Genomic DNA, 24,787 nt, shown 5'->3' with positions numbered 1-24,787 from the left:
TTGTGAGTTTACACAATGATGAGGGGAACAAGTACTGTATACAATTGCGAGTTGGGGGGAGGGTGGGTTGTAAATGATGGCTTGTCGAGGTAAATTATACATAAGTTTACTAGTGCGTCGTTGGCTGTGAGCGACTGTGAGACAACTGACAGTTATCAAGGGACATTTGAGAGCTGTTACGTCACCACCAGTTGACACGTCGAAACGATAAATTTGTGGTGACTGCGCTGTCGCAGGTGCTTGTCATCACATGTCGTTAGGTATACTAGTACAAGAACATCGGCAACATCATGTAGTCCGCTCGCATGGAGGACCCTCCTCCACATTTGTATTAGTCGACATGAAAATAATGATCGTGTAGGTTTTCACGCATGAGCCTCGCACAAACTGAAGCCTCAACTACAGCAAAAAAACTACATCCTAGTACAACGTCGTAAACTAACTGTAAGCCTGAATCATAACCTCAAGGTCAGCCATTATTCAATCGCTTTTTTGTGTAAACTTTGAGTTTACTACACAATGAGGAGGGGAACACGTATGGCTCCAGCCTCATCTTGGGTGAGGCAACCTCTTCGTCTACCGGTGGTCGAGATTCCATCACGTGCCGTCGGAGCTTACGCAGCGCATGGCGTCGCTTGGTAGCGTACACCTTTTGAAGTGCGTTTTGTTTTTGGCGTGGTGGAGCTCGCAGAGGCGATGGAGGGCGCGCTTGGCCGTCCGCATGTTGGGTTAGGGTTTGTACATATTTGCACTGCAGGGAGCTGAGAAGTTGGTTTGCTGGTATTTTTTTAACGGCAGCTGCCCTTGGAATCAAATATAATAATGAGAAACCATTTGGTAACCTTGTCGCCAATCGAAGCCATAACACGTACTAGTAGCAGCTTTATTCTTGTTGCGCCAATATGGTTCACTGAGCGACATGCATTACCCGAATAGCCAAATTCAATGATCAAGTCATGTCATTTTGCGGCCGATGCTGCAAATTGTAGACCTGGTCTGGGAGTAATTATACTCGACCTGTGAAACTACCGGAATACTATTAATATCATGTTTTGGGGCATTTCAAGTGTGTTAGATTTCCCACTTAACATGTGTGGTAGCGGGGGAGTCTCTGCACTCACTGTGGGGTGTAAAAGTTGGAGGTCGCAGCATTCACCGGACGATTCGACCTTGGACTCGTGCCTTTATGGATGCTTAGAACGTAGGTATTTGGTTCTAGAATTGAAATGGCCACGCTGTGGTTTCCACTTGAATGGCCCAGTGGTGGCGTTGTGCCTGGAGAGTGGGGGTGGACTTATTTGTTCTATAGCTATGATGACGTAGCGGCGCAACCCGCCAAGTTTAACGCTCATGTTGCTGGTTATTGTGTCAGTTGCTATGCTACACATCGAGTGTACGTGCAGCGGGTCGACGAGCCTGAAAGCCAAAACTCAGGTTTTCGTACATTCGACCATATTGTACACGACATGTGAGCACTGTAGTACTATGCTCAGATCGTACAAAGTGAAGTGTTTCCATTGATGAATATATGCGAGAGCTTAACGTCGAGTGCCAGGAGGGGGTTAGCCAACCAGGGTTGAACATACGGTCGCCATCGAAGAAGTAATGGAAGCCCGCGGCGTCTCGTGGTGTCAGTGGGCCGGTGGAGAGGCTTGTACAGCGAGGAAAAACCTCCAGCGCCTGCTTAGTGAGAAAGTCGGCCGATTGGTTCCCGTCGCACAGGTAGTAGCTCGGCCACTGAGCCAGAATGTGTAGGCGGTACCGTCGGGCTCGCGTAATAGGGGGGTGACAGTGTGTGGCGGCGATCCAGAAGGGGAATGCTTGGTGGTACCAGTGAACCACTGGAATTCCCCTGGTAGGTCGGAGGTGGTCATTCTGGGCCCAGAAAGTGGATCTACAAAGATGCCATCTGGAGGCATAGGTGTGTACGGCGGTGGGCAAATTTTTCGGCCATGAAGGGTACCGTGAGGAGGGTCGCATTGAAGTGTGTAACGAAGAGGGCGGGCGGCGTGAAGAGGTCCTGAGAGGGGGGAAGGGAACCACACGACAGGCCGTTACAGAAAGGGGGTTTTGGTTTAAAAAGGGCTAAGCTAAGGGAGGGCACCTCTTGTCGGGGGAATGGAGGGGGGCTGGAAGGGGTAAAACTCCAGGGGGCGTAAAAATCTCCCTGAACGCGTCAGAGAAGGAATCATAAAGCGGGTATTTTGAGGGGCTGGTCATTCAGGTGTCGAATCCAAATGTTGTAGTGGAGGGAAGTGTGCCATAGCAACCGGCGCCATACAAAATGCAAGAGTTATTAACACACTAACTCGTGGTGATGTGCTGCGGTTTAAGACTTGTCCAAATCTATTTATAGCGGCAAGTGCACCAAGTTACTATTAATAGCAACGTTACGCGTATGCAGAGTAACTGTTAACGGTAGTTCTAGTTTTCCATCAAAGACTTGGGTGTTATTCAAACAACTACGTTCGTCCCAACTGGCGATCTCGCGGCGGCAGCAGCTTTTGAATCTTCACCATGCTGTCTTCTTTGATCGAGCTATATTCCACCAGTAACAAGAGACTTGATGGTTAGTATATATTCCCATTAAAAACCTATTTTAAGTTAAATAAATATCAAAAGAATCTAAGATTTTTTATTAAATTAAAAAAAAAGGAAAAAAATAATTAAAATTTTAAAGTATATCACCAATCGAAGAACGAATCAATCACCTGAGGTCGTTCGGCGTAACAAAAATAAACTGCTTGGTGGCTTCGGTTTTGGCGGTTTCAATCAGCAGCTTGAGCGTAAGTGTTCGGTTAATGCTGTCCATAAACACATCGAACTCGTCCATGACTCTAAACGGACACTCGATGCACTCGCCCAGAGCCATCAAAAGTGATACTTGGGTGAAACTGCGCTCGCCGCCCGACAATTGCTTCATATCGTTCACCTAATATATACATACAGTGATCGAATATTATTTAGTATTTTTTATGTTTTATTACGACTCAATTGGTGAACAAGATATGTACTATTTATTATTCCATAGCAAGTAGTTACACGGAGAGTAATAACCATCTTATTTGATACAACGACGTTGGACCAAATCATATACACTCGCCAGGCGTATAGTGAACACAAAGGGTATTTTTGCAAAACATGCATACTGTATATACTCTGCACCAGTCGAAACGAAAAACATATAAATATACTAATAGTAGATATAAATATACTAATAGTAGATATAAATATATTAATTGTAGATATAAATATACTAATAGTAGATATAATTATACTAATAGTAGGGCAGTGGCTATAAAAACAACGCCAAATTCCCAATTTTGTAATGGTTCAAGGCCAATATACTATTTCTAGGCCATCGAGAATGGATATCAAGAACCGCCTCAGCCAATCAAATCACGTTCTGGTGAATTTCTACCAATCCAAACGACTGATTAGCCCAGGCAGGGATACGACATGTTGTATACTCTAGCCATACAATCTCTTTGAAGTCCACATAAGCACCCAATCCATATCCAATTCCATATAGAATATCAATTGTATATATTGTGGATTCCCCGTCGACTCGACTCGATTCGCGATTGGCTAAAACCATCCAATCATTTTGCGTGGGTTGTTTGATTGGCTCGTACAAATAGGACAAAAGTAGATTCAACCAATCAGAATCTCAACGTGTGATATTCTTCGATACAACCCACGCGAAAATGTTTTAGAAAAATATGATTTTAGCGAAATATACATCGCATATATATATATTGTGTTCGTACCACAGACAACTTGGTGCCGCCCTCTTTGTTTCTCACCACTGCCACGTCCAATCGCTGGCCAGTATGGTCAAATTTCAATTTCCCAGCAAAATCTCGCTTCATCATAAACTTGTTAAAGCCGAGGGACGTCCGCGTCGCGATTTCTTTGCGCAGGGCGGCCCATTTGAGCTTTCGTTTCACGAGCATGGCGCTTACATGGTGCACGTTGTCCGATAGATTTTTGAACTCGATGGCCTTTTGATTGAGTTTGCCGGCTTTTTCCTGCACATCGAGCTCCAATTCGCATAAGTCCATGTGATCAAACTGCGCTTTTTCCACTGTCATGCGGTGGTTCAGCTCGTGGATCTGGGCATTATAATACGACGGATGCTCGACGTCCTCGATGCGGCCGCAGATGCTGCTGGCTTTATCGACGCTGTCTTGGACTTGGGCGGCGGCGGTGGCCACTTCGGCCGCTTTGCGCGCGATTTCGCCGTCCAGTCGGTCAACTTGCTGGGTAGCTTTGACCTGTTTGGCTTTGGCTTGCATTAGGCGCTGGTATAAACCCATGGTTTGGTCCTTTAGTTCGTTTAATCGAGTGTGAATCGATCGCTCCGTGGCTTGCAAAGTCGACAAGTCTGTGGAAATCACGGCGAGTTCAGGATTGTCGTGCTCGAGCTAGGGAAATAGGTAGAGAGAGGTTAATGATATATATAGAGAGGTGGTTTTTTGTTGAGATGAATATATATATGATACTGGTTTGAAATATGTATATATATTTATAGAGAGATAGAGTGGTGGTACCTCGTCGTTCAACACTTGCAACCGAGTGTGCATCGTGTCCATTTCAAACTCGAGTTCGGTTTTTTCGTCGTCCAGCATGGTCGTATCCCCAATCGACGTCTATATATATATATATATATATATTATATATATATATATATTATATATATATATCATTCTAAATGTGCTTCAAAATTATTATAATTGGATGGATATATAATAGTTTAGGCAATACGAACGAAACTGGGAGCAAAAACCAACCAACAAAAATGAATATTCCCATGGGGATTCCATCCGACCGTCTCCCATTCGGAAAAGTTAAAATATAATTTAATACAATGATATACTTTATAGATCAATATAATACCGTATTCTCCCATTTGGCAATATATATATTATTGTAAATACAATCACGTACATCCATAGACTGATCTTGTTGGCGCTTGAGTCGGTTCAAGTCAGTTTCGAGGGTATGGATGCGGCGGTTCACTTCACTCATCTTGCGTTCGTGCTCTTCTTGGTCTCGGTTTAGCGCATTTCTCCGGCGAATCATGTTTTCTATGAAATATTTTAATATATATATATATATATATAGGCTGATTACCACCCCATCATAAAGCAATAATTTTCGTGTGATGACATAAAAAAGTCCTTAAAAGAGACCATCTATAATGAACTAACACTGGACACGAATATCAACCTCATCAGTCCATTGACATACAACACATGTATATATAATATATATATATATATATATATATATATAAATAAATACCAACCCTTGTTAAAACGTATTAAGACATACGAATATCAACCCCATCAGTCCAAATATAACTCAACTTTCACACACACAGTCATCGCTCATCTCTTAAACGTATACACATAGGAACAGTCGATCCAAATCCATAATAAAGCACCGTGTATCTGTCTATCTATATATATATATATTATCAGTCTATATATATATATACATATATCCTCCAACGCACATCAATACATACGTAAAGAAATAATCGATCCAAATCCAAATCGAGCACAGTATTTCAGTCTATATATAAATCCCCTTCAACACACATTAATAAATAAATATATATATATTTGCACCTTCGTCCCGCTGGAGCACTTCGTAGTGGCGGTCCAGCACTTGCAGTCTGTCCGCGAGCTCGTTTTCCTCGGCCGAGTGATCTTGCGATAGAATTCGCGCATGTTTCATGGTTTTATTCGCAATAAATCCCAAATTGCCTCGTCGGGCAAAGAATTTATCGCCATTTGGCATGTACACTTCCGACACATTGGCATAAAACTGCACCGACCGACTGCCGCTGGTAGACGACGACGCAATAGTGCGTTCTTCGCCTTCTTTGCGCGAGTCAAATATCAGCTACAAGAGGAATATATATATGTATTTTAGAAACAATATATATTTATATATCATTCACCTTGGATTCGATCTTGGCAATGTCCACCAACGCGTTAAACACGTTTGGGTCATCTACCGACACAATCGACGCCACCGCGTGTTCTTGCAGAGATCCCGTAGGAACATGCAGTCCAGAATATCTAAATATATATATATATATATTTATATCGGGGATTGTTGGATTTATATATATATAGAATGAAATGTACTTGTGAGACGAACGCTTGGCAATCAAAATGCTAACTTGTCCACACTTGGCTTTGGCTTTGAGTCGATCAAACAGCGCTTTATCCGGTCCAGAGGCCACCAAGTAGCTGTTGAGCACATTTTTCAAGATCAATTCCACGGCCAACGTCTAGAAAAATATTATATATATATATATCATATATATATCAAGTCGTACCCAATGCTTTCTATGCTCTGGAATTGACACATATAACCCCAACGGACCAATGGGAGGTTGGGAAAACCGATCCAAATTCTCTTCGATCAACTGGTTCAAGTACGGCACGCCATTTCCAAACGCCAACAGCCTGGAAAATATTTTAATATATATATATATATAATTAGAGAAATAATTACCGATTCTTGGACTGGTCTCGAATCGAATGGAGGCGAGCGCCCACCCGTTCGCGCTCGCTTTTGCAGTCGCGTCGCTGGCCCTTGCAAGTGTCCAATTCTTCAGTCAATCGATTTAATTCGGCCGAAAAATCCACGTTCCCGCGCTCCTAAAAATATATATATTAATATATATATATATATTTCACTCCAGATATATTGAACCAATCAATACAAACCGATTTCAATACATACAGAGTGAAAATCATAAACCCTTTCAATATATATATATAGAGAAACCACATCAATCCACAACTAATTAGTGTGTGTGACTTCAATTAGTGTGAGGGGCAAGATCATCATCTCCATACAAATTTCTGTCCAAAATATATATCGATCGATGGAGATGGCAAAAATCATCCTCAACGTCCACAGTTTGGCAAGTTCAGGTGCGATATATATATATATAGTCAATCAAGAGTATATATGATTAAATAATATAGGTAGATATATAACCTCCAAGTGTCTTTTTTGGTCGAGGGCGTCGTCCAGTCGGAGTTGGACCGAGTCCAATTCTTTGGCCGATTGCGCTTGTTTATGCTCTAATGAACTCATGTATTCCTGGTATCTCTGCCGCTTCTTGAGCTTGTCCTTCTCGATCTCCACCAGTCGTTTCTTGGACTTTTGGAGGTTGTGTTCCAGTTGTTTGCGTTCTACAATAAATAATACTCTATATATTGGCAAAAATCCAGTTGTATGCGTTCTACAAAAAATAATACGCTATATATTGGCAAAAATCCATTCGAAATAATCTATCAGGGCAAAATTCCATTCGAAATTGGAGAAAATAACCCAAAGAGAATAGAGGAACGAACCGTCTAAGCCAATCAAATCAAGATCTGTCGAATTTATTCTGCCAATCTAACCATACATGTATCATATATAGATATATCGACGAAATAAAAAAATCCAATGCACAATCCAGCAAACCCACACATAGATAGATAGTAGTAGCATACGACTGTCAGGACGATATAATAATAAACTATACAGCAAACAAACAAACAAATATACATCAGGGGACAGTCCACATCGGCAATCATATACATCTATATATATATATATACATATATATATATATATCTGAGCAACCAACCAATCATCAGCAATCTGGTACCACCCAAAACTATGAGAATGAGCAAAAAAGTCCCAATATACAACCCTCCTCCATATCCTTATAAAATACCCCCCAACACACTCCCCAAAAACCACAACTCCATTTATCTGTATTATATATATATATACAACCGTACCCGCCTCTTTAATTTGCTGGGGATATCGCAGTTGGCGCTGCCGATGCTTGAGTTCTTGCTGTTGTTTGTCCAGATCTGCCAACTTTTCCGTTTCGAGTTCGAGGGATTCGTTTAAATGGTGCTGATCTGCAGTCAAAACTTCCACTTGGGCTTGGTATTTAGCCATATGTTTCTTATAGCTGTCGGCTTTGGTTTGGCACTGCTCTAGCTCTTCGCGCAGGGTTTCGTATTCGGTTTCCTTTACTCGGACAAACGACCACGCCAAATGGTGCTTGACACTGACCAGTTTCTCTTCCAAGTGCGCAAACTAGATATGCGGAAAAATATTTTATAAATGTGGCCAACCTCCCCACAGATACCGGTACTAGGAATATATAGACGTACAGATTGAGCTTTTTCATACATTTTCACGGCTTGGGCGTGGGCCTGTTGGAGTAACTGGACCTTGCGACCCTCGTGCTCTAACGTTGATTCCTTCCGGACGTTCGTTTCATCTTCGATTTTCGCAAAAACTGCCCGCATTTTGTACAAATCCGTCGATTGCAGGAAAAACTAGCGTCAAAAACACGAATTTTAGTCCAAAATGCTCGGATTTACCGGAAATTCAAAGAGTCCAATTGATATCCACCATACATTTTTAAATATGGTGGAGAATATATAAAGAGTCGATATAACTCAACGGGACCAAAGGACCACTGGATAAGGCAATTGATAAGGAAAAGACGTATATAATGCACGTTTTGTGTGTGAAAAATGGTGAAATAAACCAATTCTATAATATATATTAGAAAATCGGATGCTGATATATTGTTGCATGGGATGCTAATACACCTATTTTTTTGAATGCTAATGTATATATATGACGTTGATATACATATATATATATACATTGGATCCTTATATATATAATCATATATCTATATACAGAGGGATTGAATCGAGATACAAGTATATATAATGGTTATAGCTGAAACTATTAACAAATTTATGATATGCAAAAAACGGTATAATTGGACTACTCTGCTTCATCCAATCAAGCATACAAAACCCCATATGAACTTAAGCGATATACCTTGTACTTGTCGGCGGGATCTCCCTTGAGAAACAACTTGGCGTTCTCCTGATCGAGGACTGCGCATGGGTTGTCGATCTGGATGTTGAGGTGGTCGAGCATGGCTTCCAAGTCCGCTTTGGCCTTGGACACGACGCGCCCGTCCATGTCCTTGAGGCGGTACTCGGCCGTCCCTTCTATGCGGATCAATCGCTCCACTTGAATACGCGTACCAAACTGTTCGGGGCGGAACGCGTCCGTGCCCTTTCCTATGGGCATGCACACATTGTGGATCGGAAGGGGACGACGACTAAGAGTGCATAAAGAGGACGAGATGGACGTACCGTCGTTGAGAAGGGTGATGCGAACGAGCGCGGACCGCGGCTGCTCTCCTTGATCGCTGTTGCGGATCAAGTTCTTGAGACTCTTGCCCCGATGCGTCGTGCGTGCGCTCGCCCCAAGGCAGATCTGCAGCGCGGCAATGATCGCGCTCTTCCCACTGCCGTTCTCGCCAGTGATGAAGTTGATGTTGCGACCCAATTTGACCACCATCTTGCGATGGCACATGAAGTTCTCGCAGTAGATCTCCTCGATGACTCCCATCTCCGACCTGTCCAACGACGTCTGCGATTGGGACTGCGACGACTGGGAGCTTCCAACATGCGCAAAATCATCTTCGTCGGAAGCATCTGATGGCAACACGTAGACAGAGGACGGGGAATCCCCGGCATGACGCTTCCGCGCCTTCGCAGAGTTTGCCGCCATTTCAAACGAACAAATGCGGCGGTGTTGCCGCGAATATCCGGATAATTTGAATGCAAACAGGTCACGTAATGTTAGTAAACTAATTACTTAATCGTACTATGCATAATAACACAAAGAAGACCTATGTCGGTCGCTTATTGTGAAATACCCCATGACCTTGACCAATGAATGGAATCGGCGTCTTTCCTTTCTATTAATATCCACAGTTTGTTATTTCTGCTATAGTGTACCCAATTTGAATCTGTCGAAACGTCAAAGCCAATCACAGTTGGAGAACGGGATAATTTCAGCCAATCCGATTACTTTGAGTTTTGTACAGGTATGTTAGGGTAAGATGGAGTACCTCGTACCATTAGAATCTTGTTCTCAACTTGTTGAGCAAGTTCTGGCGTCAAGGTCGTGGTGTTAGCGCAGCGAAACGGTGTATTATATGGTACCAGCCAGCTACATATGATTGGTCGGTTTTTGAATTTGCATAAATGCGGCCTTCGGATTGGACAAAATTACTCACGACACCTCATCTATGTACTTTTATGCTTGAATTTCTATCGCTTACTTTATGTTAACCAGCTCTATTTACCGAAGGATTTTGTAACGTTATTTAGACTAGCATGGATTAGTGAAAATAACCTTGAGAAGCAGGTATAGAACGAACCTGGTGATGAGAACCATCGTAATGCTCTCAATTATAGATTATTTGGTGGTGGTTATCATTGTCAAATATTAACGTTGGAACCGATCGATGGGTCGTTAAGGTGAGAGTCTCAATGCCGATATGCTTACAAAAACTGCCCCAATCAACGCACACTCAAGGACAACGGGGACATGCATTCTTTGTGTGCTGTGCACCGAGATCGAGCAAATGTCGTCCAAAGGAACTACGCGAGGCGACGGCGTAGCCGAAAGCGCCTAGAAAAGCTGCGGATGGCAGCAAGCACCGCACAAGCTGAAGCACAGCAGCAGCTTACAACCAACCTCACCAAACGGCAAGCAAAACCAAACGAAGTTACGACTGAAATGGCCAGAAATGGGATCGATCCGATCCCGTACCACAAGGAGGAAGTCGACACGACCTTGAACTCCAAACGCGAGCGGGTGTCCTTGACCAACGACGATGTCAAGCTATTCCAGGACCTCATGTACGTACGACTGACTACCTATCCAAGTACTTCTTGACGAGAAATTCATTCACGAACGTACGTTATGCTATGCGTTGTAGGTTGTAGTATTGTCAAGTTGATTCGAAATTTTGGAGTGGGGTGTTGTGCACAATCGAATGAGCAGCCTGACAATCGATCGACCAATTAAAATTAGGCCTGGATTTTGGCTTTATGTATCAAAAGTGTAACATAGAGTTAGGGCGTGTTCCAAGTAGATATTTTTATCCGATACCTACGAGTCGAGTGTACTGTACAACACGCAGCAAGGGAAAATGAGGCTACATACTGTCAATTGCCAACAACTAGTAACGTTAGTACAATATAACGCAAAAAATAGGCGCATAGTCCTGAACCATCGACCCTGTTTCTGTAATGAATGTTAAATACTGTAGGATAGATGGTGAGATTAGATCTGTGCATCCAGTTGCGCCGTAGAGGAGCACAGCAGTGAGTCTCCGCAGCAATAAAAAAGGTTGTTGGAGGCACAACCAGTTGCCCATGGTATTGGTAGTTAGCGTAGTTACGAATAAAAGTTAACGAGCTCCCCCCATGCACATGTAGGGGCTGTAGACGACTTTACTGAGCGTCACCGTGGCGGGGGGCGCTCTTAGTGTAGATATGCGTTTCAGAGTCGCGATTGTAGGCGGTCGTTCCTTGGATTGAAAGCTATCTTTGAGTGGATGCAAGAAGGGGTCGCTCCTAAAGTCGGAATTTAACGCCCTTTTACTCGTGACATGTATTTCACAGGTAGAGCCATCAACGCCATCATGTCATGGGTTCAAAGCCTGAGGAGTATCAACGTTGAGCAGCGTCGGTCGAACGAGTGGCCTTGATAGTGCTGAAGGATGGTAAATCCGTCGATTGACCAGATATCAGCAGTGAAAACAACAGAACGCTGGGTTGTCCAGACGAACGAGGTTGTTTCCCTACAGAGTCGTTCCCTGGTGAGCCTGTATTGGTTGAAATACCGATTCAAGGCGTTGGTTGAAGGAGTAAAACATGCTCCAGCCAGCCCCCTGGTTCAAAAATAATTGCTATGCATAAGGTGGATTCGATACGAATTTCCACACCCCGTCGAAGTGAATCTCGCCGCCGAATCGAATCATGAATCGACGCTATTGGCCAATCCATTTTTGAGTGGATTTGATTGGCTCTTGCAGAAAGGACAAGTATATTTAACCAATCAGAACTCCGACGTGATTCAATATTGATTAGACAACCAGGCGAATTTTGGAAGTTTATAGCGAATTCACAATAACGTTATATATATACACTGTATATCCCCGCACAATGCTCTTCGTGATCTCAATTCATCGCGCCAAAATTGTTGCGGAAGTTCCAAGACATGGTGAGACAGTCCACAGCGAAGTGGTCCTGATGGACTGGTAGTGGTGTGTGTGCACATCCAATAGTGTATACGTATACATCAAGCACTAGTACTTACAACATACTACTAGAACTAGTACTATTAATAGTACAGTAAACCAACATACTACTAGAACTAGTACTATTAATAGTACAGTATACCAGTAGGGTCGCCTTTACGAGAGTGGTTGAGTTGTGTACACATCCTTATGTCCACGTTATTCATCCATCATGATACCATATGGCTCATAGATCAAGCTTGACTGAAAGTATCAGTGCATAGAAGTCAACCGATCCCCTTCATCACGAAAGTAAAGGCCCTGCGCCGGGTCATCGGTCACCTACAGTCTGTCTGTATTGCTGTATGTTGATTTGGCCTCCCCTTTGATGTCGATTCATGCACATAAATGTATGTACTGGTACGTTGGCTTTATTTTTATACTACGTAGTACCAGTACTACATACCGTTAAGTGGCTCAATTGGCTGCCCCAATACTGTGCAATGTTCAATGTTCCCCCTCCAGTAATGTGACAATACCGTTGCAAGCGTTTCACCAACTATGGAGTCGAATTGCTCGCATTCACAGCGAATGCGAGGGAACGATATTGACATCCACATGCTACTGTGGTCAGTCGACGGGACTACATACCTAGGGTAGTAATGGACTAACTTATCACACCATACCATACCATGTGGGACAACTGGTCACCCCCCATACAGAACGGCAATACATTATGAAGTCCTTGGGTCTGCCAACCAGCCTCGGGGGCAATCAAAGCAACAAGACCAGGCCGTTGACTGTGCTTTTCACCTTTCGGGTGATGAAAGTCTGGGCTAGGGGCTGTACCGGGTCGAAGGACAGAGTTGTTTGGAGGGCTCAACCGGCCCCTTGAGTGTAGAGACATCTGGTCTCGCGTCTTTGTGGCGCGTGACATGTGTGAATTCTCGGCACCCAAAAACCTGTATTCATCGTAGAAACGAAATCCAGTCACTTTTGAATTTGCGATACTGCGACGACGATGCCAGTGGTGGTCCTGCCCCCTCTCTCAGCCCACCAGCCCCAGTATTCAACCATGGAAACTAGTACTACCGACTATGCATATACCCCTTCGCCCCGACGATGCGCCGTCCTCGGCTGCCTCCACTATGCCAAACTTCACGCCGTGTGTCTCGTGCATCACCGCCAGCCTCCCCCCCAGTCCGGCTCTTCTCCCACCAACGCCCCCAAGCGCCGCAACAAAAAGTGCCAGTCCCACCGATGCGAGTCGTTTGCCCGGTCCGGTGGCTTCTGCACCCGACACGGCGGAGGTCGAAAGTGCAAAGTCGCCGGCTGCACGACGGCGTCCCAAACTGGGGGCCATTGCCGGCTGCATGGAGGGGGGTCCAAGTGCAAAATCGACAAGTGCGACCAGTTTGCCCGAACTCGCGGAATGTGTTTGCCTCACAGCCGAGCCGAGTAACCTGTGGGCCGAGTATTTAAAGTTGGAAATGGATGTATTTTAGTGAATTCATTACATGATGGGCCGAATCCTTCGATTCATGCACATACAGAGGGGGGGAATCTTTACTGTTAAATCGAATTTTTATTATCGAGGAGATGAACATAAGGACTAGATTATAGCCCCGATAAGATCAATGTACCCAAGCTCATTAACTATCGAATTGGTATCTCGACATTTAACCACTGGACGTCCTAGATGAAAAAAGCCCCCCTTGCAAACCCCTAGTCCATCACTCCAAGAGAGCAACTACGAAGTAAAAGTAAAGGCACGGCGTGGTGATATCCGAGTTTAGAGGTCATTATCAACGCTTACTGGAAGTCAGTTTGCCGTAAATTATTGGCTCAACTCAAGATCACATCCCCCTCAGTGTATGGCGTCGCAAAGACATTCTACTGTTTCCAATTTCTACTGCGTACGTAGTAGAGTAACCTACTGTATACTACATGAACCCATTATTTTTGTTGCACCTATCGGTTCAGTGAGATCAGTGGTGTCGATATGCAAGGGGGGATAGGTCACCGATATTATTGGACCTGCAGGAATAATTCTCTGAGAACAACAGCTCCATTGTTGCTTACGTAAACATCTCCCTTCAATACAACCAGTAGCCCTGTAACCTCGGTACCCTGGACCCCTTGTGTTGCTATTCCCGGGGTTAAGTTGCATCGCCAGTGGTTAGCCATCGCGAACCACTGAAATGCACTTACAGTAGTAATCCCTGGCTGAAATGTGATGTTTGGATTACACTGCGTTTGACTATGCCATAATACGAACAAGTGAAATGGTTACCAAAGCAACAGTCGAACTGTTGCTCGCAGGGAATTACTGTACAGTTAGCCTTTCGTGTTCATTTTGGGGTGAATAATTCCCTCATTAAAACAATTCCACTGTTGTTTTGACCCGAAATACTATTTCAACGAGGGAACTATTCCATCTGGATAAATCTTTTCGCCAGTGGCCCTGTAACCTGGGACTCCGTCCTACCCCCGGTGATTACATGTGGTGCTAAATATCCGGGGTTAACTGCATCGCTAGTGGTTAGCTATCGCTAACCACTGAGATGCACTTAACCCCTAGTAAGAGGTGAGGTGGTCTGATCATACAAAGTTCCATATAAACCTGATTGAAACAGTATTTCGGGTCAAAACAACAGTGGAACTGTTTTAATGAGGGAATTGTACTATTGGGGTGGGATGGGTGGTACATGTGCCAGTGACGGTGGTACTCGGAAGCAACCTACCACCATGCGGTCAACAATCGATGCGCTCGGTTAATTGAGTTTGGATTATCATTTTTAAGACATTCCTTGATGCGCTCGGATTGTAAGTAACCCGTTCACAATATTGTGCTGCTCTCCAAATTACTATCAGTACTACAGTCAGTACTACTGTAGTATTAACAGTAAATACTAGTACATGTACGTAGTAACAAGTCCAAGAGTCCTGATGTATTCAACTAACGCAGTGGATGGGGCACGCGTTGCTCTCCTTGTGATGCAAGTTTCTTCAAGAGATCATCAAACTGATACTAGTACTTCCTGTTAGCCCTGGCCGGGGAAAGTTTTCGTCCATGTCAATGCCTTGCAAACATTGACAAATTAGTTTTGATTGGATAGAATTATCCGGTAACCGGATGTTGTTCATGCTCAACTTGGCTTGAGAAGCGGAGACGAGTCGTTCACGCTCGTTCATGTTTCACAATGTCAGTCAGAAGAAACGCAAAATCGTTAATATTGTTCACTCAATTACAACACTTAATATAAAATTCGTGCAATGGCAGTGCGCTTCGTCAAAGCCATCTTGCGGAGGAATGGGTTTGTGTCCGACTCCAACTGATCAAACGGCTGAACTTGATCGTTGCAGTCACGACGGCGATTTGGAATTGCAAACAAACCTTCGTTGTAGTACAAGAACATGTTATGGATGAATAATTCGAAAGGTCCGACCAATGTCATTGTTTGTATAGCCAATCATAAATCATTAATTTTGAACTAGCCAATTATACGTATTCATCATATAAATTCTGTCCAATAGTATCGGTTTATGATACACCATCTTCAAGTGGAGGTGACATATGCGTTAGTGGTCGGACCTTTCAAAAGTTATGCAAAATGAGCATACAAAAATGAAGGTCAACGCATAATTGAAACATAATACTTCGAAGTAATATACAGACACGACATTCAAAACGACAAATTTCAGCCATTTGGTTGGCCAACCGACAATTTCTCACGATGTGGTTGGTCAAGGAGAACTCTCGCCCAATGATTGGGCGGTGTAAGTGTCCAGGCGACAAGATTGAGCAAACATTTAACGTGATCGATCAGTGATGGGCCGATTTCTTTTGTCCAATAGTCTTACAAATAAATTCTGATTGGATGAAATATAAACTCTTAATGCAAATTACCTTGTAAAACATAATGGTGGGAAAAGAATTATATTTCAAAGGTTTACTCATTTGAATTTCAAGAAAATCCCGCAAACGGCGCCAGGGAGGAAAATTGAGAAATGAGAAACTTTTATTGGTATCACTCGTTGACAAGGAAAACCAACCATTCAGGCACAGCATAACCAGCCAAGTTTTTTTTCCTGCGCCCGTACTCTGTGAGGAGAATTGATGGCTTGGAGCATCCCGTACGGTTGGTGTGAGTTTCATCCGTTCGAAGATTGGTTGACACGATTCTTCAAAATCTTATTCCTGTCGAGATATGATATTCCTTTATCAATGTATAATTTTCAGGTTGCTGGTCATGGTTTACCACAACCCTATTCAATAATTAAATCAAGTATAAAATTCGGCCCATCACTGGGACTCAATGGAAATTCTGTAACTTTGAAATTTATTTCTGCGAACATGAACTGTCTAAACCGATTGCGTTTAGGTGTACCTGATAGTGCTTGACGCAGCCGTTCAGAATATGTCATGGTCATACTTGTAACACAAATACCCGCGGAGGAATTCATCAACGAAAATCGAAAAATTTCGGCCCATCACTGGTCGATCACGTTAACATGTACAGCATTCTATTGGACAAAATCGAACTAAATCTTGAAACGACCAAAGCGGTGTCACGAAACCACCATTTCCGCCCGAGCAGGCGAAGCATGGACGAGTTGCCGACGAAGGAGACGATTCAAGCCTCCTTTCATAGTGCATCAACTAAGCGCACGTATGGCACATACCAGCGGCAATTCGAAACATTCTTTCGCTCTGCCAACCCAGACAAAGTGCCCTTGCAAGCAACCACAAACGACTGCACTGATTTCCTGCAGCACCTGTACGACGTCGCCCTTGGTGACTTGCTTGGTGGCCAATTTGTTTCCGTTCGTCTGCGCTGGCACAAAAAAGCGAGTGTCGAAAAGGAGTACCAAGTGTATAACCTGGTGGACGAGCGAGCGTATCCGTGCCTCCGTGTGTATGGTTTCTACAACGAGTATGTGAATGCCGTTGGAGCGACATTGATGAATGTCACCAAGGACGCGTTTGTGTTTCCACAAGTCACGTGTGTGATCAATGGCAGCGTAAAGATCAACTGGGCTAAAGCCATGGAACAGAATTTTCTGCGGAAACAAATCAACGATCTCGTTGAAAGCACCCCTTCGCTGTCGGTCAACATCTCTTTCCACAGCATGCGTCGTGGTGGGTGTTTCTACCGTGTGTTTGAGTCCCTGGACCGGAAGTTTAACTTCCGCGAATTGATGGCCTGGTGTCGTTGGGAAGACACCAAAATGTGCTGCGAATATTTGGTAACGAAAAGTGTCAGTGACGCCATCGACCCCCGACATCTACTGCAGACGCGCCACCGAGAGCCGCACGGTGTCAACGTGGAACCAACCAACGTGGCGGAAATTGTAGATCAAATTGCTCAATATGTATTGACTCATCTGCAGGGCGATCGAACGAGCAGTGTCCTCAGCTCGTCGCCAGCTACTCCCAGTGAGCTGTCCGCGATTGTCAACAAACAGCCTCCATTGGCTCAGCGCTCGATGCAGGACTTTGTTGTGCCAAAGATAATTCCAACTGCTCGGTCGGCGAAAGATGCGTGGGAGCAGTGGTTCTCCGTCGATCACAAAAATGGCCGCCCCTGTGCCCTCAAAGACTACACGAAATCAATGATCAAGTCGGACCGCAAAAAGTATTCCGAACGGCAAACGATCGCGACAGCATTCAACAAGTATCAGTCGTATTCACACTTCGAACAAGCGTACGCGGGATACACGAACACATACTCCAATCTGCTTCATGAAGTTCGCAAGCGTAAACGAGAAAACACACTATAACGAATTGTATATATGAATTTATACCTCGACTGTGCCTAATATGTGAATCGTTGTGTGCATGTACGGACTTGTGTGCGCGGGAGCTCGTCATGGCTGCAGCTTGTCCTTGGTCGTTGGTTGAAGCCTTGGTGGCTTGGTGCAACAATTTGATCAACTACACACAGAGAACATTGAGTGTCCAATTGTCATGCAAGTACGAGTACATCGTGTTGAGGATGGGCGCTTTGATGCCGGCCATGCGGCCTGAGGGAATTGTCGCCTTCGTTCGGTTATCCTACGATGCGAATGAATAGTGCAGGAATGATACATGGCGTACATGGTGGTGGGGAGCTGGCCCTTGTGATTGCTCGTGTCGTGCACTCGCTGGTGTCGCGGAGTCATCGTACATTTCCACCTACACACTCGATCACGTCCACGTCAGTCGGATTGGAAAGATACGGGGAATGTCTATGAGCTCACTGAGTCCTGGGTGCTTGAGGGCTCTTGAAGTGTCGGCGGCCGCGGCCTCGGGTGCCTTCGGGTGGCGCACCGTCTTGTGGTCTGCGATGGAAAGTATGATCTGCGCACTCCAGATCTTGAGCCAATTGCTCATCTACAAAATCAAAGAATAATGTCCAATGAGAATCGTGTCGGATGAATTTGTCGTGTTTCCCAGATTACCTATACATAATCAGGCAACCTCCGACTGAGCCCATAATTGGTCAATAATATAGCAACTCCGATTCATACCAAGTATGGACGCGCTGCGACCAAGGTCAACGGTGAATGCCAGAGCTTCGGGTATCAAGTCCCTCGAGTCCGAGAGAGTGGAAGAGAACCATGCGAAGGATTGCATCCGATAGGATACAACAGGCCAATGTTTTGCCTCGGTCATGGAGAAGTTTGCTATGTTCCTTGCTGCATGTGAAAAGTCAACCGGGGTGCCGCTACAGTGCTGGAAAAAACATTAGCACATGAGGTATTTTTTTGTTTACTCAATCTGCACGAACATCTAGCTCTCAAGAATCATTCACAACACTTAAAATGACATTACACTGCAATTGTAGTCAATCTCGAAGTCGTACAAACTAAAAAAATTCCATTAATCGACAAAATTGATATTTGCACCTGGAAGAAAGAATAGCACAACGATGTAAAATGTATTGCTACGAAATCAAAAACTTCAATCGAGTTGAACTAATACTTGGTCATGCCCCCACCCATCGCAATGACACTCGTGCACCGCCGTGGCATCGAATCCACCAAGTTTTTTATCGTGAAATCGTCGATTTCAGCCCACGCACGCTTGATCGCAACCTTGAGGTCCATTACGTTGTCATATTGCTTGCCATTGCTGTAAACGATACGTACAATCCGTCCCCAGAGATTCTCAATCGGATTGAGATCAGGGGACAGTGCAGGGTTCTCGAAAACCGTGGCTTTATGCTCCTTCAAAAATTCCATTGTGGTCTTCGCAAGATGGATGGAGGCGTTATCTTGTTGAAACAAGATCTCGTCGGCGTAGAATTGATGACCAAAGGGCATCAGGTAGTCTTGCAACGTCCAGAAGTATTTGTCGGCGTCTTGATTGCCTTCCAGGAACGTAGCTCGCTTACACCGGACGACGAAAACGCCCCCCAAATCATCAAACTTTTGCCACCAAACTTGCGAGACATGTACGTCTCGTGGTCGTGCCGCAAGTTTCTCCAGTAGCACTGAAGTCCATCTGGCCCGTCGAGATTGAATTTCTTCTCGTCGGACCAAATGATCTTGTCCCATTCGGGTGGTTTGTGGAGGTGCTCCAATGCGAAATTCAGCCTCACATTCTTGTGCTTCTCAGTGAGCGCTGGCGCCGAGTTGCGCTTGACATACTTGAAAATCGTGTTGGAGGACAACTTGTATCGTACGGCACGAGAGGTGATGGGTAGGTCCAATTGAGCAACGATTTTGGACGACGACAAACCCGTTTTCGAGACCTCGCGGAACATGAGTCGAAGGGTGGTATCGCTGAGTTTAGGAGGCCTTCCGCCTTTAAAGCGTTTTCCATAGGCTTGGGGGTCCTTCAGGTAGTTGGCAATGGCCTTGCACGACTTCCCCAAGCTCTTGGGACATGAACAGTACAGATTTTCCGCTGGCCTTCCAGACTGAAATTTGGCCGCGCTGATACTCGTCGAGTTGCAATCCTCGGCCCATGCTGTTTAGGTGTGGTGGGGTGTCGATGGTTGTTTGATTTGTGTTTAAAATTGCAGGTTGCTAGGCTGAGAACTGTTCAAGTTGCATGCAGTTAAGGGAGAGTCGGCTATTCTTATTTCCATCCCGTGTTTTCGTAGCCACGTCATAAAAACCTCTAGCGTCCTCGGTTGGACTTGTAGTGCGTTTTATAGCTGTGCCCAATCATAACAGTTCGACTGGTATGGTTTTGTATTAACAAAAATAGCTTTTTCGCGCGGTAGCTCGAAAAAACACACATGTGCTAACGTTTTTTCCAGCACTGTATCAAAGAACTCATGCATCCAGTACTTCCAACAAGCGAAGATGAGACTACTCGACGAGTTCACCCACCTACAACCTGTTGTCGACTCCAAGCTACTCCGAGTGGGCAAGATACTACAGAACGTTTGCGCCAAGAAAGACGGCGGGGTGGTAGTGAACCAGGCAGCTGCGTGCACCAAGGACTACTTAAAGCGAATGCTTATGTATATCTATAAGAGCGCGACCTCATGCAGCGACTATCAAGACGCATCCCTGTTGGCCTTGTTGTGGTATCTGCTTGGACGGGCATCCGACTTGGCAATGGTGCGGAAGAACAACGTGTCCATTGATGCTGGCAGTGTGTTTTTCCTACGATTCGTACGCGTTAAGACGAGCGAGGAACAGGGACTCTCGATATTCCCGGATAATGACTTCCTTACGTGTCCGTTGCTGGCGATGGCGTTGGCAACCATTTGTCAAGGCGGGTCATGTGCAAACGTCATCGACAACTTACCAACTCAGTCTTCATCCTCAGCTTCGAGCCTTGGCCCAACAACTGCATTGATCGAGGTTCTACAGAATCCTGGCGTTATTGAGTTCGACAAGGAAGAGTCAAGGACCAAGAGCTCACCTACTATTCACTGCCATGTCAATCAAATTCTTGGACGTATCGGTGGACCCTCTGGCGTTGATCAGAAGCTGTCATCACATTCCTTTCGTCACGGGGGGGCACAGCATGCCAATGGCTCGGAGCACTTGACGGCAAGTTTGATCTTCGATCGTGGGGCGTGGAATATTTCGGCCACTAACAAGGGCTTCAACTACATATTTAACACGTCAAGCGAAGATCACAAGGTCGCCAAGCACCTCAGCGGTTGGACGACTTCCGATCCTGTCCCTCTTTTTTCCCTGGGTATTTTCGACGCCCAAAGTCGAGATCGTATTCGCGACGTCCAAACCCACCTTTTCGCGGCGTGTTCTGGCCTCGATGGACCTACGCTCAATCTCAACCGACGTGTGGTGGACACACTGACTGTTTACCTGTTTCGTAACTACCCCCGTTTGAAGGAGACCAATGCGCATGGGCCTGCTGTACTTCGCCTGGAAGCGTGCATGCGGCTTGCGGCTTGCTGCGAGATCGACCTGCTGGCGTGGTCATCGCACTTGACGACAGCCCCAACGATCCAACAATCGCCCGAGAGGCTGCAACAACACCCGACATCGACGTCAGAGACCGCCGAACAAGGCCTCATTCGTCACCAGGCAGCCTCAGGGCGGCGCCAAGAAGAACGGCTCCAAGTCCAAAGTTGGAAGGTCGCGGCGACTACAAGAAACGAGAATCCGTGAGCCACAAAACCACCGACACGATCCCCGCCACGAAGAAACACCGTCAAAGCTCTTTGAAGTCGCTACGAACAACGTGGTTCGAATGGTATGGGCTTGAACCTCGTCTACATGCTACTAGCAACGCACCAAAACAGAAGAAATATGTTGCTCGACATCTGGTCGCGTACATGTAGCTTTTCTTACCAAACGGGATTTATCTTGGATGAAGCACGCCCAAACTACCGAGATGATGTCATTGCGCTTGGTGCCAGCGCGGAAGCTGGTCTCTTGGACTTCCTACGTGATCACGACGTACGGTCAAGTGGATCGAACATGGTGTTGAAGGAACTACAAAGGTTGCATCGATCTGGTGTGCTCAATGCAAAGATCATGCATTACCGCTAACTTCGTGTGTCTTGCTTGACTTTGGATCCTGCGCCGCCACACACACACGACATTGTAGACATCGAGACAAACATAATGTCAGTGTAATCGAATATATATATATATATATACGTCGGCATAAGTACAAGAATATATCGACGTACAGTACCTGGCTTGGACATGCTGCAGCGAGTCGTGCACGACATCGACGACGTGGGTGCTGCTTGTATGGATCCCATGATGTGCTGGAGAGTTGCACCACGCAGCGGCACATGCGCGGGACATGTGGCCCACGAGCGACCAAATCCCGTGGACCACGGCGGCTGCAAGCGGCGGCTCGGACAACACGTTGATGCTACGACATGACTATCGAGATGAGTAATAATACATATAGCATACATGCATGCACACACATACATACCTGCGGCATGATTACCCCGTCGGGAACCCCATGTTGCCCCACCATGGCAAAACAGAAGAGTCATCACAGGACGACCGAACACCCCAATGAACGCACCGTCCCCTTGTGCCAACGACTGTGCCGCGATGAATCCAAGACGGCGATACTAATCACTCCATCATGTGGCAGGGCCAGTACATCCTCTGGGCTGCGCAGCCATCCCGCTCCGAGCAATTCTGGTCACTTCCAACCTCTCGAAAGTGTTTCCGGCTCATAGATTATATTGGTGGATTAGTTTTGGTTATCCAGTATTTTCTGGCTCGTGTATTTGTTACCAGAAAAATATTCATAAATGACCATTCGACGGTCGGACCTTTGATGCTATGGAGCACAAAGCACGCAGTCACGACGGTTGTGGTTTGATCAAGCGACTTGTTCGTTCATCACCGTATTCAAAAATCGAAATCTTTCCTTGACTCGTCCAAATGCACATTCAACCGACATTCGAGCGCTGCAATGTTTGTATTTGAAATTCTTTTGTAATTTAGATAAATTACTGTGCTCCTCGTGAGCCATGAATGGTGTGATAAGCCATGGCAGCAAGGTGTACCCGGCGTTGTCAAGGAGGAAAAAAACCCTTCGGTATTTTCCAACTAATGAAATGGCCGAACGATGATGTTTTCCAGATTGTTTTGTCAGAGTAGGAGCCTGGGCGAATGTCGACCGACATAAAACGCGTCTTGGCGTCAACCACTGCCTGGAAGTTGAGGGATGGGTCTTTGTTGCGATTATAAAACCCATCGTAGTCCTTGGGGCGTTGAATTTCGATGAGGGTGCATTCGACAGCGCCAAACACACCAGGTGTTTTTTGTTTGGCAAACAATACCTGCCCAACATCGCTCCACTCCGTGGGGGTTCTTGGTAGACTGATCCACGTTGCTACGCTTGACGTCAGGGGCTCTCACTAACACGCTGACGACATCGACACACAACACGACTTGGACATTCCAAACGCAGCGGCCGTTTCACTTTAACCTCCATCGGATCTGAGAAAGTACAACACAACTGCCACCTTCTTTTCGAACGAGTGTTGGGAAAGCCGACGGTAGCGTTCAGGTAGTTCGTGACGAAGCCAATCGACGAGCCGACCGAACGTAGCTTGGCTGCATTGCAGATTGGCGTTGAACCATTTTTCGTACTGAGGGTGTCCGATTATTGAGTCAAAATCGACTTTTGTAACGGTGAGTATATTGAACTTGTCACACGGACGTCTATGGAGGATGGTGGCTAATCCGATGCATACGGCGGAAATGGTGCATGCAATTGTAACAACGGCGGCCTGAGTTGGATTCATCCTGATGGGGGCAGCGACAAAACTGATTTCCTTCACCGACAACAAGGTTGCTTATGCATCCGAAATTTTTTTAACCGGGTAGACATGAACGGACGGAAACATGGACGAAATTATTCCCCGACCGGCTTAATCTTATAGTATTTGAAACTATTGTGCTTTTCACTCGTTTTGGCTATTCACACCATAAACCTGGGTACTTGTTACTTCGACCCCAGTGTTTTAGATAATCCGTACAGTGATTTATATGCATAGATAAAATGGCCGCTGCGACAAATTTATCCGACAACTATCATATTGGTTAAAAGTAGACGCCTATTGGCTTTCATTGGCAGATGTCTCTTCCATGCCAATACAACGACCAAGTAAAGTATCTTGGTTTTTTCGAATGTATCGACGTACAGAGTCCTGTTTGTTGGCGGGGGCTAAAAGTACACTGTACACGTACTATTATACTTCGAAGTAGTACGTTCACTGTTACGTGGAGGATCTTGGTTACTTTGCGCAACACAAGCCACTCATCAGGCATGCTTACCTCGTTCCTTGCTCGTCAACGACACCGAAGTACAGTTTACACTCCGTGGACATCGTAGCGAGCGTGACCATGCACTGTAAAGAACCCTACCGCTGGAGTACATGTGCACTTCTAGATTTACATTGATAACTCACTGGTGCACGAGTTGTTTGCCACCATAGAATATGTAAATTTGTGAGCTCGTAATTACTTCTCATCGTCTCAGTCGACTCTGTGATGAGTGTTTTGTGATACCTGTGAGGTCGCTCGCACCAATATAAGTGATCTTAGTTGTTGTAGTATTGAAAATATGATTATTTAGTGTTGTGGTGGAAGGGGGCAGTTATTGAAGGGAGGTCACAGTTAGTGTTATAGCATCCCCACTGTGCAGATGCTAGCAGTGGGGATGCTTGT

General features: G+C 45.2%; 5 protein-coding genes across 10 annotated transcripts; 3 read left to right on the top strand and 2 right to left on the bottom strand.

The window, feature by feature from the left end:
- Nucleotides 1–2,356: 2,356 nt before the first annotated feature.
- Nucleotides 2,357–9,639, bottom strand: H257_15144 (hypothetical protein; the record flags this gene model as incomplete). 6 transcript variants are annotated; one of them, XM_009843146.1, is made up of 15 exons in its annotated part: nucleotides 2,357–2,538; nucleotides 2,712–2,932; nucleotides 3,771–4,427; nucleotides 4,554–4,652; nucleotides 4,951–5,090; nucleotides 5,637–5,913; nucleotides 5,972–6,092; nucleotides 6,162–6,307; nucleotides 6,356–6,485; nucleotides 6,535–6,680; nucleotides 7,027–7,223; nucleotides 7,824–8,130; nucleotides 8,208–8,375; nucleotides 8,896–9,143; nucleotides 9,219–9,639. In XM_009843146.1, the coding sequence occupies 15 exons, from the start codon at nucleotides 9,637–9,639 to the stop codon at nucleotides 2,463–2,465; spliced, it is 3,354 nt and encodes a 1,117-aa protein (XP_009841448.1). In that variant the 3' UTR covers nucleotides 2,357–2,462. The 6 variants fall into 6 exon arrangements, with proteins under 6 accessions (XP_009841448.1, XP_009841449.1, XP_009841452.1 ...); XM_009843147.1 differs by lacking the exon at nucleotides 4,554–4,652; XM_009843150.1 differs by lacking the exon at nucleotides 9,219–9,639 and having other exon boundaries at nucleotides 8,896–9,173.
- An 825-nt stretch (nucleotides 9,640–10,464) lies between these two features.
- On the top strand, nucleotides 10,465–11,515 carry H257_15143 (hypothetical protein; the record flags this gene model as incomplete). Its single annotated transcript, XM_009843145.1, has 2 exons — nucleotides 10,465–10,778; nucleotides 11,443–11,515. 2 exons carry the CDS (start codon nucleotides 10,465–10,467, stop codon nucleotides 11,513–11,515), a joined length of 387 nt encoding a protein of 128 aa, XP_009841447.1.
- A 1,653-nt stretch (nucleotides 11,516–13,168) lies between these two features.
- On the top strand, nucleotides 13,169–13,672 carry H257_15142 (hypothetical protein). Its single transcript, XM_009843144.1, has one exon. The coding sequence runs from the start codon at nucleotides 13,185–13,187 to the stop codon at nucleotides 13,623–13,625; it is 441 nt and encodes a 146-aa protein (XP_009841446.1). The 5' UTR covers nucleotides 13,169–13,184; the 3' UTR covers nucleotides 13,626–13,672.
- A 3,099-nt stretch (nucleotides 13,673–16,771) lies between these two features.
- Nucleotides 16,772–17,947, top strand: H257_15141 (hypothetical protein; the record flags this gene model as incomplete). The annotated part of the gene is made up of 1 exon (XM_009843143.1): nucleotides 16,772–17,947. The coding sequence occupies one exon, from the start codon at nucleotides 16,772–16,774 to the stop codon at nucleotides 17,945–17,947; it is 1,176 nt and encodes a 391-aa protein (XP_009841445.1).
- Nucleotides 17,948–21,849: 3,902 nt separating this feature from the next.
- Nucleotides 21,850–22,538, bottom strand: H257_15140 (hypothetical protein; the record flags this gene model as incomplete). Its single annotated transcript, XM_009843142.1, has 5 exons — nucleotides 21,850–21,900; nucleotides 21,968–22,021; nucleotides 22,124–22,157; nucleotides 22,278–22,474; nucleotides 22,530–22,538. 5 exons carry the CDS (start codon nucleotides 22,536–22,538, stop codon nucleotides 21,850–21,852), a joined length of 345 nt encoding a protein of 114 aa, XP_009841444.1.
- Between the last annotated feature and the right edge of the window lie 2,249 nt (nucleotides 22,539–24,787).

This window comes from Aphanomyces astaci (genome assembly GCF_000520075.1).
Source record: "Aphanomyces astaci strain APO3 unplaced genomic scaffold supercont1.67, whole genome shotgun sequence".
Classification (NCBI taxonomy): domain Eukaryota; phylum Oomycota; class Saprolegniomycetes; order Saprolegniales; family Verrucalvaceae; genus Aphanomyces; species Aphanomyces astaci.
This window is presented reverse-complemented; position numbering and strand designations above follow the sequence as displayed.